General features: G+C 42.0%; 1 protein-coding gene across 1 annotated transcript in view; it reads left to right on the top strand.

Annotated features, from left to right (window-relative positions):
* Window positions 1–1,041: 1,041 nt before the first annotated feature.
* Window positions 1,042–17,510, top strand: part of scfd2 (sec1 family domain containing 2) — a 322,946-nt gene continuing 306,477 nt past the window's right edge. Inside the window, exons 1-2 of the mRNA XM_072569353.1 lie at window positions 1,042–1,936; window positions 10,326–10,494. Coding sequence (XP_072425454.1) covers window positions 1,102–1,936; window positions 10,326–10,494 — 1,004 coding nt within the window. The 5' untranslated portion in view covers window positions 1,042–1,101. The remainder of the gene's footprint in view (window positions 1,937–10,325; window positions 10,495–17,510) is intronic.

Genomic DNA, 17,510 nt, shown 5'->3' with positions numbered 1-17,510 from the left:
GAATTGAACATAGGTCCTTGGTGCTGTGAGGTAGCAGTGCTAACCACTGCGCCATCCCAATACAGAAGAGTTCAGTGGTAGTAAACCATCTCTAAAAGAGCCAAAGTGGAACATTGGTGAAGTTGATCACAAAGCCACTACAGATGCAAAATATGTTTCAACTCCTCTTTCATGATGACTTTGGTAACATTACCTTCGATGCAAAGGTAGATGTAAAATACTCATTTAGTACTTCAGCCAGATCTTCAGGCATAAATCCTCCCACTTTCCTTTTGATAGTCCTTTCAACATAATATGAGGTAAAAACAATAACTGCAGATGCTGGAAACCAAATACTGGATTAGTGGTGCTGGAAGAGCACAGCAGTTCAGGCAGCATCCAACGAGCAGTGAAATCGACGTTTCGGGCAAAAGCCCTTCATCAGGAAACGTCGATTTCACTGCTCGTTGGATGCTGCCTGAACTGCTGTGCTCTTCCAGCACCACTAATCCAGTATTTGCTTTCAACATAATATGCCTACTGAAAACCTATGGTTTCCTTTTCATGTTCAATGCCTGTTCCTTTGCTTCTTTTTCTCTACATCTAAAATAATGAATATCATTCTGTGTAAAACAGCTCACAACACGTCAATAATGTTACTCGCCTTATTTCACAGTGTGAGTGGATTCTTTAAGATTATTCCAGATTCAGATATGCATATTTGCCAAAAACCTAACAATTTCTTCTTTTGGCCATACCCTAATGTTTCATTGAAATCCATTCATTGGTATTCTTTAATGAGTTGTTTACAAATAGGGATGAAAACATTAATTCCTCCTCCCACCTTCACCACAGATTCAACAGCAAGTAACACATGTTTAGAAGGTAATGAACCAGAAGTGTTGACATGAAGAGCACTTCTACCTGCCACAGGTAACACTCACCCCGCCCCTCGGAATAGACAAGATCGAAATAACACATGCGCACTAAGATACACCCTGTCCAGGGAGCTCACATTGGATAAGACGTCATAATCGGGCGTCTAAAGCTGTGAACGTCATCTTTAAGCGACCGGTTTGTGGCTGGTCGAAAGTTTCATGTTGTTGTGACCAGAGGGTTAACATGAGTGATGGAGCCAACGCGGACACGGGCATGGGGCCAGGGCTGGCTCTCGCCGACCGCAGCTGGGGAAAGGTGTGCACCAAAGTCAAGAAGGCGGTGGTGTTTATGGACGCGGCGTGTGCCGAGAGTTTACACTGGGCTGGCGGAATGGACAGGCTGCTCCAAGCTGGAGCCCTGAACGTCAAAGAGTTCAGCAGCTTCGAAGCGGGGGCTTCGGGTCAGCTCAAAGCCGTATTCGTGGTGAGCACTTTGCTGAGGGGACGCACAGCCGACGTGATCCGCGACATTGTAACCCTCAGCTCCTTCCAGTATTGTGTGGTGATTACTGCGGTTAGTCACTCTGTCCATCTGTTTGCCAACAATATGATGGTCGATATGGAGCAGGAACTGGTCTTCGAAGAATTCGGGGACCTGCTGTCCCAGTGGATGGGTAACATGAATTACACTGGCGAAGTCATGCACCTGCCCATACTAATCGCGCCCATTGCTCCCCACCTTTGCATCACTGCAGCCTATTCGTCTTTGTTTTCGTTCGTGCCTCAGGATCTGAAGCTGATCAACAAAAACAGACCCGACAAGAAGAAGTTCGGGAGCCTGAACGACATCGACTTTCAGTCTTTGCCCTTTGAACTTCAGATTCAAATCCGATCACTGGTTTCAACTTTGAATTCTATGTTAGAACTTTTGCAACTCAAGGAAGACTGCTTTGCAGTTGGTCCTACCAGCAGAATAATTGCAGGGGAACTTGCCAATTGTCCACAAGCAAAACACAGAAGAAAAACTGCTCAACATAAAGCATCTATCGTTTTTTTAGATCGTACACTTGATCTCTCAGGTACGCTATCCATTTGTTTACCTACAGTATGGGTGTGATATCTCTCATTTCAAGAAATCGTACAGTGTATTGTTTGCAACCTGGATTGAATATTTATTGGTTATTTATTGCCCTGGATTGGTTATTTATTGCCAATAACTTTTTAGTTGTGAATTTCTTTGTCATTTATTCACAGAATGTGGGTATCACTGACCAGACAGCATTTAGTACGCATCTCAAGGGGCAGTTAAGAGTCACCCACATTACTGTTGTCTGACAATTGCCAATGGTTTAATGGTCATCATTAGTCTTGAATTTGTCACATAACACTGTAGCTAAGGGTAGTAGTGTGACTGTAGTAATTATGTAAGAAATAATTAAACTTTATACTTGGGTAAATTTGAAAAAAGCATATTAATCAGTCATCTAATTTTTCTTTCTTCCATCATTCTGTATTATTTTCCACATTTAACGAGACTGTGTAAGGCTGTGTATTTTTCTGAAGTAATCATGGTGAATGTAGGAGTATTATTTGCTGCTGGGCACATACTTAATATTGTTATAATATATCCAGATGCCCAAATATTTCTATGAATTGTAATCATTAATTAGTGGTAATGATCCTTATGTCATCTTTGTGAAATGTGTGTTGCTCAGTTTTGGGAAGAAGTTTGTACTTCTGTACTGTTATGTTAGCTTTCATTTATGTAGTGCCTTTGATGTAATAAATTGCCCCATGCAATCTTTTTGCTAAGCTGTATGCATATGCAGCCACTTGGCAAACAGAAAGCTAGCATGGAAGACATTGCCTGGAGGATTTTGTACTGAACAAATTCAGAAATTGCTGCAAGGTTCAGCAGGTCTGGCAGCATTTGTGGCTTCTGGTCATGAACTTAAAGCACCATGCATAGCAACACATTTTCAAAGGAGTAATTGGTTCGGAGGGGGTTCACAAGGGCATTGAAAAGCAAAACAAGAGACAAAGCCACAAAAGCAGATTATGTAGATGGCCAATAGCTTCATTAAGAGGTATGTCTGAGTCTCTTAAAGCAAACAAGGGCAGGACTTGTGCAATTAAAAGCAGGATATTGGGTGTGTTGTGGAACAGAGGTTCAGGTACATTATTCTTTGAGATTTGCATCACAACGATGGGGTGGCTAAGAAGGCATTTAGCACGCTTGCTGTCATTGTTCAGACCATTGAGTATCAGAGTTGAGATAAGATGTTGAGATTGTACTGTGTCCAGTTCTGGTCCTCTGTTATAGAAAGGATATTGTTAAGCTGGAGAGAGTTCAGAAGAGATTTACCAGGATATTGCCAGGAATGGTGGGTTTGGGTTATAAGGAGAGGCTGGATAGGTAAGGACATTTTTTTTCACTGATGCATAGGAGATTGAAGGGTAACCTTATAGAGATTTAGAAAATCCTGAGGGGCATTGATAAGGTGACTGGTAGGGGGCTTTTCCCTAGGGGGGAGATTTCAAGACTAGGGGACATATTTTTAAGGTGAGTGGACAAACTTTTTAAAACAGACAAGGAGCAACTATTTTGCAGAGAGAGTGGTTTGTTTGTGGAATGAACTTCCAGAGGAAGTGGTAGATGTGGGTACAGATACAGTATTTAAGAGACATTTGGATAAGTAAATGAGTAAGAAATGTTTGAAGATTTATGGGCCAAGTGCAGGCAGGTGGGATGAATTTAGTTTGGGATTGTGGTCGGCATGTGCTGGTCAGACTGAATAGTCTGTTTCTGTGCTGTATGCCTCAATGACTCTTAAAGAAAAAAGTGAAAATCAGACAGTTCAGCATTGAAATTCTAGCTATCAGAAAGATGTTGTGAAACTTGAAAGGGTTCAGGAAAGATTTACAAGGAAGTTGCCAGGGTTGGAGGATTTGAGCTACAAGAAGAGGCTGGGGCTGTTTTCCCTGGAGCGTCGGAGGCTGAGGGGTGACCTTATAGAGGTTTACAAAATTGAGGGGCATGGATAGGATAAATAGGCAAAACCTTTTCCCTGGGGTCGGGGAGTCCAGAACTGGAGGGCATAGGTTTAGGGTGAGAGGGAAAAGATATAAAAGGGACCTAACGGGCAGCGTTTTCACGCAGAGGGTGGTACGTGTATGGAATAAGCTGCCAGAGGATGTGGTGGAGGCTGGTATAATTGCAACATTTAAGAGGCATTTGGATGGGTATATGAATAGGAAGGGTTTGGAGGGATATGGGCCAGGTGCTGGCAGGTGAGACTAGATTGGGTTGGGATATCTGGTCGGCATGAACAGGTTGGACCGAAGGGTCTGTTTCCATGCTGTACATCTCTATGACCTAGGGTCGCAGGCATCTAAAGGCACAGACACCAATAATGGAGCAATTGCAATTGAGTGCAGAATTCAATGACTTTATAAATCTTTAAAGGGTTGTGGGCCTGGGGTAGCTTACAGAGATAGGGAGAGACCAAACAGTAAATGAGATTTAAAACCAGATCAGAATTTAGAAATAAAGGCGTTGCTTACCTGGAAGCTATTACAGATCAGTGAGCACAAACATGGTGAATAATTAAGACATGGTGTAAATAAGGATGCAGGCAGCAAAGTCTAGATAGGGTAGAATTTGGGAGATCACTAGGAATGTGTTGAAAAATCAAGTCTGGGGGAAACAAAGGCATGGAGGATGCTTCGGTAGCAGATAAGCTGTGACAGGCTGAAGTTCTACAAGGATTCCAAAGAGGTAATGGATGGTTTCAGTGATGGTGCAGATAGGCATTGAACCTTTATTCAAGTCAGCTATGGCTTTGAACTTGCAAGCAATCTAGATCCATTTGTAGTACGTGTACAGCATGTAGGATGCTATTTGACCCACTATATCTGTAATGGTTCTGTTCAATGGCAACTCAGCTATCCATACCTCTCACTCTTGCTCTCTCTCTTTATCCAGATGTCTCATACAGTTGTCACCAGAGAGGGATAAACCAGACGTGATGGAGTAGAGTTTGTGGAAGTTTAGAGATCTGAGAAAGGAGATGTTGAGCTAAAGCTTGCAGCCGTTAAAGCCCATGAGAAAACCATTGCTGGATTTTCAGATGAGGTGGGATGGGGGGGAAGCAAGAAGATTCCTCTATTATGATGAAATAAATTTGAACAGATTTGTATTTGCTGTCCTCCCACGCTGAGTGATGATGAAGCAGTGTTTGAGGAGCATGGTCTGATCAACTGTGTCAAAGGTTGAAGAGGGTCAGTAAGAATGATGTCTTTGACAACAATCACCTGATGAAGGAGCTTTGCTCCGAAAGCTAGTGTGCTTCCAATTAAACTTGTTGGTCTATAACCTGGTGTTGTGATTTTTAACTTTGACAACAAAGGATGTCTTTGTCTCAGACATAGGGTGTCATTTTTAACTTGGAACAGTTTTAATATTGAGCAGGGATCGAACCCTAGTTGGAAGAATTCAGCTGTGGAGATCTGTGGAAGATGGGCCTCCATTTTGGAGGTGACAAAACGTTCAAGGGCATTTGAAGGAATGTTAGAAATGAGTCTGTAGTTTGTATGGGTAGTGGATTAAGTGAGGGGAGACAGATGCTAGCTTGGGGTAAAGCAAGGGCTTCAGAGGAAGATCAGTCAGGTGGCTGGGAGAAGGGAAGCAGTAGAACTGCTAGGATATTTGGTTAAGAATAATCAGCGATAACCATTTCTCATGAAATTTCAAATGCTATCCTTCTGCTTTCAGAACTGTCGACAGTATGAGCATTTGAATGAGGAGCAGAAGTGGGCTATTTGGATCCTCAAACCTGCTCTGCTATAAGTAAGGTCATGGCTGATCAGTTTGTGTTTTGAATTCCACATTCACATCTAATTCCTTGCCCAATAAAAGTACATCGACCTCAGCAGTAAAATATCCAGTGACTCTGCCTTCTGAGGCAGAGCTCCAAAATGGCATGACATTCTGAGAGAAAAAAGTCTCCTCATCTTTGTTCTATAGGTATGCCACCTAATTTTTCAACAGTGCCTTTTAGTTCTGCTCTCATTTACAAATGGAAACACTTGGTTTTTCAACATCCGTCTTGTCAAAACCATTTAGGACATTGTACATTTTAATCAAATTACCCCTCACTCTTCTGAATGCCATTGAAAAAAAGCTTAATCTGTCCAGCCTTTCATTGAATATTATGTAAAAGGATGATATGGCAAACATTGAAGGAGCGTTCATTCCTTTCTGTGCAAAAGTGAAACAGGAAGGGTGACCAAACCATGGCTTACAAGGGAAATTACCCTTAATATTGAATGCATGGAAGTGGCATACAAGTTGATTTGGGGAAAAAAAAGCAACAGACCTGGAAGAGGGTGTTGATGGATGGTTGTTTATTGGAATGGAGGCTTGTGACCAGCAATGTTCTGCAGGGATCAGTGCTGAGTCCTCTATTGTTTGTCAGTTAGATAAATGATTTGGATGAGAATTTAGGAAGCATGGTTAGTAAGTTTGTGGATGAGTAGTAAAATGAAGAAGGTTATCTAAGATTACAAAGGGATCTTGTTCAATTGGGCCAGTGGGCTGAGGAATGGCAGATGAAGTTTAATTTAGGTAAATGTGAGGTGTTACGTTTTGCAGGACATACAGGGTCAGGACTTAGACAGTTCATGGGAGGGCCCTCGGTGGTGGTGTGGAACAGAGAGACTAAGGGGTTCAGATACATAGCTCAATGAAAGTTGCATCATGGGTAGACGATGTAAAGAAGGCATTTGACACGCTTGCCTTCATTGTTCAGACATTGAGTATCGGAGTTGGGACGTCAAGCTGCAGTTATACAGAATGTTGGTGAGGCCACTTTTGCAGGGATGTGAGCCAAACACACACTGTGATAAACTGCTGCACTCCTCCATCACTTGTTACACTTCCTTACTCCTCCATGACACCTTCCCTTTTACCTTCTACCTTCTCACTGTCCAAGGTCCCAAATGCACCTTCCAGATGAAGTAACATTTTATTTATACTTATTAAATCTAAACTACTGTGGCATGGTGGCTCAATGGTTAGCACTGCTCCCGCACAGCGCCAGGGAGCCAGGTTTGATTCCAACCTTGGGTGACTGTCTATGTGGAGTTTGCATGTCCTCTCCGTGTCTGCGTGGGTTTCCTTCGGGTGCTCTGGTTTCCTCCCACAGTCCAAAGATGTGCAGGTCAGGTGAATAGGCCATTCTAAATTGCCCGTAGTGTTAGGTACATTAGTCAGAGGGAAATGGGTCTGGGTGAGTTACTCTTCAGAGGGCCGGTGTGGACTTGTTGGGCTGAAGGGCCTGTTTCCACACTGTAGGGAATCTAATCTACTGTTTTCATTGCTGACAACGTGGTTTCCTTTTGCATTGGTGAGTCCAAAAATAGATTGGCTGACCCTTTGGTACTTCTCCACTCTGTCCTTGGGAATGACTCTGACTTTTTGGTTTTTTGCCATTTTATTAAACCATCTTGCTCTCATGCTATCATTAATAATCCCTTTGTCTAGATGTAGGTTTGCTCACTGAGCTGGAAGTTCATTTTCAGACGTTTCGTCACCATATTAGGTAACATCTTCAGTGGACCTCAGACGAAGCAGTGTACATGATTCCTGCTCTCTATTTATATGTTTGGGTTTCTTTGGGTTGGTGATGTCATTTCCTATGGTGATGTCATTTCCTGTTCTTTTTCTCAATGGGTGGTAAATCAGGTCCACGTCAATGAGTTTGTTGATAGAGTTTTGGTTGGAATGGCATGCTTCTAGGAATTCTTGTGCGTGTCTCTGTTTGGCTTGACCTACAATGGATTCCAACGAGCCACCACACACTGCAGCACAGAGGAACTAAGCAGAGCAGAGGAATATCACCTATACAGTGTATTCAAAAGGAATGGGTACCCAATGAACGCAGTCCGCAGATTTCTTAGCAACAAACCCAATAAGCAGACAAAATGCATCCAGAAACCCTCACTACTCTCTCCTACATCAAAGACATCTCGGAAATGACTGCCAAACTACTCAGACCCCTTGGCATCATGGTAGCCCACAAACCCACCAACACACTAAAACAGCAGATAATGAACTTGAAAGACCCTATACAGACAACAAGCAAACCTGATGTCATGTACAAAATACCATGCAAGGACTGTAACAAACACTATATTGGACAAACAGGCAGAAAACTAGCCACCAGGATACATGAACATCAATTAGCCACAAAAAGATATGATTCACTTTCACTAGTATCCTTACTTATGGATGAGGAAGGACATCACTTCAACTGGCACAATACATCCATCCTAGGACAAGCCAAACGGAGACACGCACGAGAAGTCCTAGAAGCATGGCATTCCAACCTGAACTGTATCAACAAACACATTGACTTGGACCCGATTTATCACCCCCGAGGGGGAAAAAAAACAGGAAATGACATCATAGGAAATGACATCCCCAATGCAAAGAAACCCAAACATATAAATAGAAAGCAGGAATCATCTACAGTGCTTCGTCTGGAGGCTCATTGAAAATGTTACCTAGTATGGTGATGAAACATCTGAAAATGAACCTTCCAGCTCAGCGAGCAAGCCTAGATCCAGAACCTCTACCTGAGCTACAAATCTTCTCAAAGCTCGCTAATCCCTTTTGTCTTTTTCACCGGGCCTCCCTACTATCTGCTCCCTTCACTCTTCTCTGACCTGTCTAAAATGTCTTTTTAAAAAAAAACAATTTTCTAACCTTCATGTTCTGAAGAAGAGGTATACTGAATTAAAAACATTTATTCCATTGTGAAACTTGAAAGGGTTCAGAAAAGATTTACAAGGATATTGCTAGGGTTGGAGGATTTGAGATACAGAGAGAGGCTGAATAGGCTGGGGCTGTTTTCCCTGGACCGCCGGAGGCCGAGGGGTGACCTTATGGAGGTTTACAAAATTATGAGGGGCTTGGATAGGATAAATAGACAAAGTCTTTTCCCTGGGGTCAGGGAGTCCAGAACTGGAGGGCATAGGTTTAGGGTGAGAGGGGAAAGATATAAAAGAGACCTAAGGGGCAACTTTTTCACGCAGAGGGTGGTACGTGTCTGGATTGAGCTGCCAGAGGATGTGGTGGAGGCTGGTACAATTGCAACATTTAAGAGGCATTTGGATGGGTATATGAATAGGAAGGGTTTAGAGGGATACGGGCCAGGTGCTGGCAGGTGGGACTAGATTGGGTTGGGATATCTGGTCGGCATGAACAGGTTGGACCGAAGGGTCTGTTTCCATGCTGTACATCTCTATGACTCTGTGACTCTCCATGTTGCCACCTCCAGCATTTTGTGCTTGTTTTAGATTTCCAGCGTCTACAGTATTTTGCTTTTAAAGTTGTCCGTTTTTTTTGGTTTCTATACTCAATCAACACGATAGACGTCTAGGTTTTTACTTGATCTGTGATATTTTGGAGTAAGGAATGCACTTACGTAATTAATAATATCTGAAATCCTCAGTTTAGTAAAGCTGCTTCACATCGCTTTTCTTTGCAGTTCTTAATTCTCAAGCTTGAGTTTATGCTTGAATGTGTATTAGCTTGTTTTAAATCTTGCTATTAAGTATCTGTCCTAGGTTAGTCAAAGTACTGACATGCCTATTTGAGAATAGGTGGCATTTTCTGATCTTTAGATTGGATGAAAACTACTTCTTATTTTATGTTGTTAAGAACAAAGGACTAAAATTATATAGTTATTTCATTTTGTTGATTGCGTTATCTTATGGAAAACTTGTCCAGCACACCTAGAATAAACAGATTCCAATGTATTTTCTTTGAAATGGCATTAATAGACATATTTTGTAGAAGCTAAAGTTTTGTTGCTCAAAATAAAGTTTAATAGTTACAAATGCTTTTATCTACTTTTTAGGTTAAACTTTTTAAGGCAACTGTCTTTCTGTGTTATATTACAGCTATTTTACACACTGCCCACCCCCAATGTTCTTGCATAACCATGGGGCCATGAAGCTGTTCCAATTTTTCTTTAGTCTCTCCAATATCTTGAGCCATTAGTTGCAACCTTGTGGTTACCTGGCTGATATTGTCATGCAACTCAGAACAGAAATCAAATCTTGATTGTTCCTCGTCTGTACTACTCAACCACTTGCTGAACCATTTGATATAATGTAAATTATTTGCTTGTTAATTCTTCGTGTTGTAATCTTCCCAATTAATAACTGGGTTGGTGGAGCTTCTAACTGAATCTAGAATGTCACAAAGCATTTAAAGGCACTTTTGAGATTCTAGTGATTTGCATTAATGAATTATCTTACTCTAAGTGGTTTCTGCAATTGTTGACAGGGAATGGATACTTAATAAAGATCAAAAATTTGGCTTAATACTTTCCTACTTGTCTCTGTGGGAAACAGAATTAAGTTTTATAAAGACAACTAAACAATCTTATTTTTCTACAGGTTCTGTCGCTCATCATGGTGACTGTTTAGTTGAGAAAATACTTGGCCTACTGCCTAAATTTCCAGGGCTCACCAGTGATGTGAAAGTGAATATGATGGATCTAACATCTGTCCAAAGTAATGAAGATACCCAGAATATGATTGCTCCAGGATGCTTAGCTCAACCCAAGTAAGACGTTTTTTTAAAAACACATACTGGAGTTCTATGCTGCAGAAATATTTTGAATGTCAGTGTCAAAACATTGCATCTTATCATTTGAATGTGTTCTAGTTCTCAATGATAATAGATTTCCTTGCCAAGCAAAGCTGTAAATAATTTACTAAATTATCAAGTCCATTTTACTATTGTTTCTGCCTTTATTTTTATTTTTATACAGTGTAGTTTCCATGATAAAATTAAGATTGAATGTTGAAATCAAAGATTTTGGAATATTTTCAACTGCATTTGAAACTTGTGAACTATTAATGCTTACAATATATTCTGTATTTGGTTTGGTTATTATTCTTGGTGGCAAAAGGAAAAGTAATGAAGTTAATTGCACATGAGCTAACCTAAAACTAATAAAAAGAATGTAACTTGTGAATCATGTGATGGGCCAATAACATAGTTTATGATTTGTGGTATAAATGAGAGTATACATAGAGAAAATTGGACTAGCATTGTTAATTTGAGTGGTAATGGGGGATAGTCCCAGTTCATAGAGGACTTTAGCATAGAAAAAGATGCTTCCCATCCATCAAGTCTGTACTTGTCAAAAAAAACCCACCTGACTATTCTAATCCAGTCTTCCAGCACTTGGCCCCTAGCCTTGTATGCTTAGGCTTTGGAGGTGTACATCTAAATGCTTAGAGTCATAGAGATGTACAGCACAGAAACAGACCTTTCTGTACAACCTGTCCGTGCCGACCAGATATCTTGAATTACTCGAGTCCTATTTGCCAGCACTTGGCCCATTTCCCTCTTAAACCCTTCCAATTCATATTCCCATCCAGATGCCTTTTAAATGTTGTAATTGTACTAGCCTCCACCACTTCCTCCATAAAGCTAACAAATAGGAGAGGATGGCTTCTTGAATATTTCTGCCTCTACCACCCTGACAGGGGGTGAGTTCTAGCCTAAGCATACAAGGCTAGGGGCCAAGTGCTGGAAGACTGGATTAGAATAGTCAGGTGGGTTTTTTTTTGACAAGTACAGACTTGATGGATGGGAAGCATCTTTTTCTATGCTGAAGACCTCTGAGTGAAAATGTTTTCCCCTCAGATCTCTGAATTTCCAACCCCTTACCTTAAATCTATGCCCCAGTCATTGATCTGTTCTCTAAGGGGAAAAGTTTCTTCCTGTCTATGCTCCTCCTAATTAGAATATATCTCAATCATGTCCCCCCCCCTCGGTCATCTTTACTTGAGGAAAACATCCCCAATCTGTGCAATCCTATCTTATAACTAAAACTCACCAACTCAGGCAACATCTTGGTAAGTCTTGCCTGCGTCCTTCTTATAATGTTGATTCCAGAACTACACACAAGACTTTAGTTGTTGCCAAACCAACTTTTTCGTACAATTCCAGCAAAATCTCTTTGCTCTTAGACAGTTTGCCTCAACTAATAAGGGCAAGTATGCCATATGCCACCTTTAACCACTTTATCTATGTGTCTGGCTATCTGTAGGGAACAGTGAACATGCATGTCAAGGTCCTGCTGATAGTCAGTCCTACCATTAGATTAGATTAGATTAGATTAGATTAGATTACTTACAGTGTGGAAACAGGCCCTTCGGCCCAACAAGTCCACACTGCCCCACCGAAGCGTAACCCACCCATACCCCTACATCTACATCTACCCCTTACCTAACACTACGGGCAATTTAGCATGGCCAATTCACCTGATCTGCACATCTTTGGACTGTGGGAGGAAACCGGAGCACCCGGAGGAAACCCACGCAGACACTGGGAGAACGTGCAAACTCCACACAGTCAGTCGCCTGAGGTGGGAATTGAACCCGGGTTTCCGGCGCTGTGAGGCAGCAGTGCTAACCACTGTGCCACCGTGCCGCCCACTATTTATTTATATATTCACTTGCCTTGTTTGAGCTGCCCAAGTGCATCAACTCTTACTTATCTGGATTGAATTCCATTTTCCATTGATCAGCCTGTCAATATTCTCCGATAAACTAATGCTATCCTCCTCACTACTTATCATCCCATCAATTTTTGTATCATGTACAAACTTACTGATTAATCTTTCTAGTTCAAGTCTAAATCATTTGTGTATACAACAGCAAGGGCTCCAACCCTGATCCATGTGGGACCTAACTGGACACAGGCTTCTAGTCACAAAAACATGCCTCAATTATCACCCTGTGCTTTCTGCCAATTGGCACACGCTGGGTCAAACTTGCCAAATTTCCTTGGATTCCAAGAGCTTTTATCTCCACAATCAGTCTCTCACGTGGGCCTTTATCAAAGCCTTGCTGAACTCCAAGTAGTTTATGTCGAATGCGTTGCCCTCATTGACATACCTACTTACCTCTTTGAAAAGTTCAATCAAGTTGTTCAGAGATGATCTCTCTTTAGTAAAGCAATGCTGACTGTTCTTGATTAATCCCCACTTCTCCAAGTGCAGATTAATTCTGTCCTTCAAAATTGCTTCGAACAGTTTGCCAACAATTGGCATCAGACTGGTCTGTAGTTTATCTTTTACTTCTTGAATAATGGTACCACATTGGCTGTCTTCCATCCTCTGGCACCTGTCCTGTGATCAGGGAATAAGTGAAAGTTATTGTCAGTGCCCCTGGTATTTCCAGTCTTGCTTCACTTAATAGCTCGACAGTTGAATTTGTTCTTATTGGCTGATGGAGTCAGGTTGTTTTTTATTTTCCAGTTGAGGGATTTCCTTCCTGAATCATTTGGGTAAGTTGCACAAGTGGCTTTGGTATGAGACTGGCAAATGATTGATGATTAGTGGAATCAACAGAATAAATCTATTGTCAGAGATTTGAACTTAAATAGAGTCAGAAAGTCCTAGAGATGCACAGCATGGAAACAGACCCTTCAGTCCAACTCGTACATGTCGACCAGATATCCAAAGTTAATTGAGTCCCATTTGCCAGCACTTGGTTCATATTCCTCTAAACCCTTTCTATTCATATACCCATCCAGGTGCCTTTTTAAATGTTGTAATTGTACCAGTCTCCATTACTTCCTCTGACAGCTCATTCCATACCTGCACCACCATTTGAATGAAAAAGTTGCCCCTTAAGTCCCTTCTCAAATCTTTCCTCTCTCACCATAAACCTATGCCCTCTAGTTCTGGACTCCCCCAGCCCAGGGACAAGACTTTGTCTATCTACCCTATCCATGCCCCTCACACAATACACACAATACAGAACAACCTCTGTTAACCAAACAGCAATTATCCGAATTTCGGATTATCTGAACAAGATCTCAAGGTCCCATAAAAACGTTACATCAAAGAGGTGTTACCGACACCACCTCCAGTTGCCATTAATGAAGCTATTGACAGTTTTACAACTATTCGTGGAGTGATAGATACATAACAATAATACTAATAGTATTCACCTTGGTTGCTGTTGTGAGCAATTGTTGGTGGGTAACAGTCGCCAGGACTAGGGTGCTTTATTCACAAGGTAACAGTTGCCATAACTAAAGCTGCTGACGCCCACTCGGGTGCACACATGCTCTCCCACCTGCACTCCATCCGTGAGCCATCCAACTGCCTGATGGTAAGACATGGGCCGTCAGCATCATCACACATAGCACTGTGGCTGCGTGGCACTCTTTGATTACCTTTTGATCCTTGCACAATTTCAGAAGGCCTTGAATGTGAATCCTGCTTCGTACCTACTTTTGTTTTGTTTCCTGACATTAATTATCTTGATCTGTCTTCTCAACCTTTCTCTGTCCTTTATCTCTACCTTTGCAGCACAATCCGTTATCCAAATAAAAAAACTCCCTGCCTGACTCATTCAGATAATAAAGATTGTTCTGTATTCCAAAAGTGGCTGAACCACTATGCCCTGTATAGCCACAACGTGATCTCTCAACTCCTATACTCAATGCTCTGACCAATAAAGGAGAGCATACTATATGCCTCCTTCAACCTATCTATCTGTGACTCCACTTTCAAGGAGCTATGAACCTGCACTCCATGGTCTCTTTGTTTAGCAAAACTCCCTAGAACCTTACCATTAAATGTGTAAGCCCTGCCCTGATTTGCCTTTCCAAAAGCACCTTACCTTTGCCTAAATTAAACTCCATCTGCCACTCCTCAGTCCATTGGTCCATCTGATCAACATCCCATTGTACTCTGAGGTAACTTTCGTTGTCCACTACTTTGAGCCAGTTCTGTATCCAAATGGCTAGTTCTTCCTGTATTCCATGTGATCTGACCTTGCTAACTAGTGTCCCACGAGGAACCTTGTCGAACGTCTTACTAACGACCGTGTAGATCATGTCAACCACTCTGCCCTCATCAATGCTTTTTGTTACTCAATCAAGTTAGTGAGACATGATTTCCCACGCACAAAGCCATGCTGACTATCCCTAAACAGTCCTTGCCTTTCCAAATCCATGTACATTCTGTCCCTCAGGATTCCCTACAACAACACACTCACCATTGATGTCTGGCTTTTCCTTACTACCTTTCTTGAACAGTGGCACCACGTTAGCCAACCTCCAGTCTTCCGACACCTCTCCTGTGACTATCAATGATCCAAATATCTCAGCAAGGGGCCCAGCAATCACTTCCCTAGCTTTCCACAGAGTTCTAGGGTACACCTGATCAGGCCCTGGGGATTTATCCACCTTTAATGTGTTTCAAGGCATCCAGCACCACCACCTCTGTAATATGGACATTTTTCAAGATGTCACCATCTATTTCTCCATATTTTAGATCTTCCATGCCCTTCTCCATAGTAAATACTGATGCAAAATACTCGTTTAACATCTTCTGCGGTCCCACACATAGACAGCCTTGCTGATCTTTGAGGGAGCCTATTCTTTCTCTAGTTCCACTTTGTCCATAATGATTATATCAAATCCTTTTGGATTCTCCATAACCCTATATCTCATGTCCCCTTTTTATCCTCCTGAATTCCCTCTTAAGTATGCACCTACTGCCTTTATACTCTAATGATTCACTCGATCTATACTGTCTGTTCCTGACATGTGCTTTCTTCTTTTTCTTGACCACAACCTCTATTTCTCTAGTCATGCACGTTCCCTACACCTATCAGCCTTGCCTTTCAACCTAACAGGAACATACTATCTCTAGACTCTTGTTATCTCATTTTTGAAGGCTTCCCATTTTCCAGTCATCCCTTTACCTGCAAATATCCATATCCAATTAACTTTTGAAAGTTCTTACCCAACACTGTCAAAGTTGGTCTTTCTCCAGTTTAGAACTTTAACTTTTAGATCTGGTCCATCCTTTTCCATCACTATTTTAAAACTAATCGAATTATGTTCACTAACCCCAAAGTGCTCCCCCACTGTCACCTCAATCACCTGTCCAGCCTTATTTCCCAAGATTAGGTCAAGTTTTGGACTTTCTCCAGTAGGTACATTCACATACGGTTGTCAGTTCCAGCTGTCCGCTGCAGTGGCCGGTATATTGGGTCCAGGTCGATGTGTTTGTTGATATGCTGGACTCTTAGCAGAAGCGGTAATGCAAAGATTAGAACAAACAGTCTTACCGCAAATTCAACCCAAACTCTGGGTCAGATATGTGGATGACACCTTTGTAATAATTAAAAACACAGAAATAGAGAACACACACCGGATCATCAACGCCACACTCACAGGAACCAGATTCACTAGAGAGGAAGAAAAGGACAACCAACTCCCATTCCTAGACGTGATGGTACAGAGAACACCGAACGGAGAATTCACCACAAAGGTCTACAGGAAAGCCACACACACAGACCAAGTCTACGAAACTACTAAACTACGAAAGCAACCACCCCAACACACACAAAAGAAGTTGCATCAAAAGGGCCACAACACACTGCAGTACGCCAGAACACCTCTATTCGCCAAAATAGGATACCCCTGCATTTTCATCAACAGATGCCTAAGGGAAAGACAACGGAATGCGGACATGCCAAAACCCAAAGGACTAGCCACACTACCATACATCAAGAACATTTCTGAACTGACAGCCAGACTACTGCGACCACTAGGACCCATAACAGCACACAAACCAACAGCCACTCTCAGACAACAACTCACCAGGACGAAGGACCCGATATCCAGCATGAGCAAAACCACGTAGTGTACAAAATCCCATGCAAAGACTGCACAAGACACTACATAGGACAAACAGGAAGACAGCTAATGATCCATATCCATGAACACCAACTAGCCACGAAATGACACGACCAGCTATCCTTAGTAGCCACACACGCAGATGACAAGCAACATGAGTTCGACTGGGACAACACTACTATTATAGGACAAGCTAAACAGAGAACAGCCAGGGAATTCTTAGAGGCATGGCACTCATCCACAGATTCTGTCAACAAACACATCGACCTGGACCTAATATACCGGCCACTGCAGTGGACAACTGGTAGTGGCAAAGACAAACCATTACAAATGCCGGAGGAAACAGCACAGAAGCGCTTTACAGGAGGCTCCCATGCCTCCTGAGGATGTCACCTATACAGGGGACAAAACGTCTGCAACACTAATTCCCGGCTCAGCGAACAGAACCACAACTCTCCCTAATCTCCCACATCTGACAGGAAGAGTACTTTACTCCACTAAAGGCCATCTTTGCACCTTAACAATCTATAGAAAATAGCACCGTCTTACTGCTCTAAAGAAATACTGCTCCAGGCTAACTGAGTACCTATGTTTTATGTTTTTAAAATTTAATCAAGAGACAAATCTCAATAAAACATAACAAAAAAAGCTCACTATTTTTAAAACAAAAGACAGCAAGGTTACACTTCAAGACCATGCACTTATCTACACCTGTGCTGTGAGCTCTTTCACACAGGGTCCTCCAAGGTCAGCTAAATTTCACTGTTTGTTCATTTTTCTTAGACACACTTTGATATCCAGCAATACTTGAACTCAAACAGCAAAGGCAGGCACTTGCGCTCTGTCTGGTAAAAACAATGACTGCAGATGCTCTAAACCAAATACTGGATTAGTGGTGCTGG

This window comes from Chiloscyllium punctatum, chromosome 1, assembly GCF_047496795.1.
Source record: "Chiloscyllium punctatum isolate Juve2018m chromosome 1, sChiPun1.3, whole genome shotgun sequence".
Taxonomy (NCBI): domain Eukaryota; kingdom Metazoa; phylum Chordata; class Chondrichthyes; order Orectolobiformes; family Hemiscylliidae; genus Chiloscyllium; species Chiloscyllium punctatum.
This window is presented reverse-complemented; position numbering and strand designations above follow the sequence as displayed.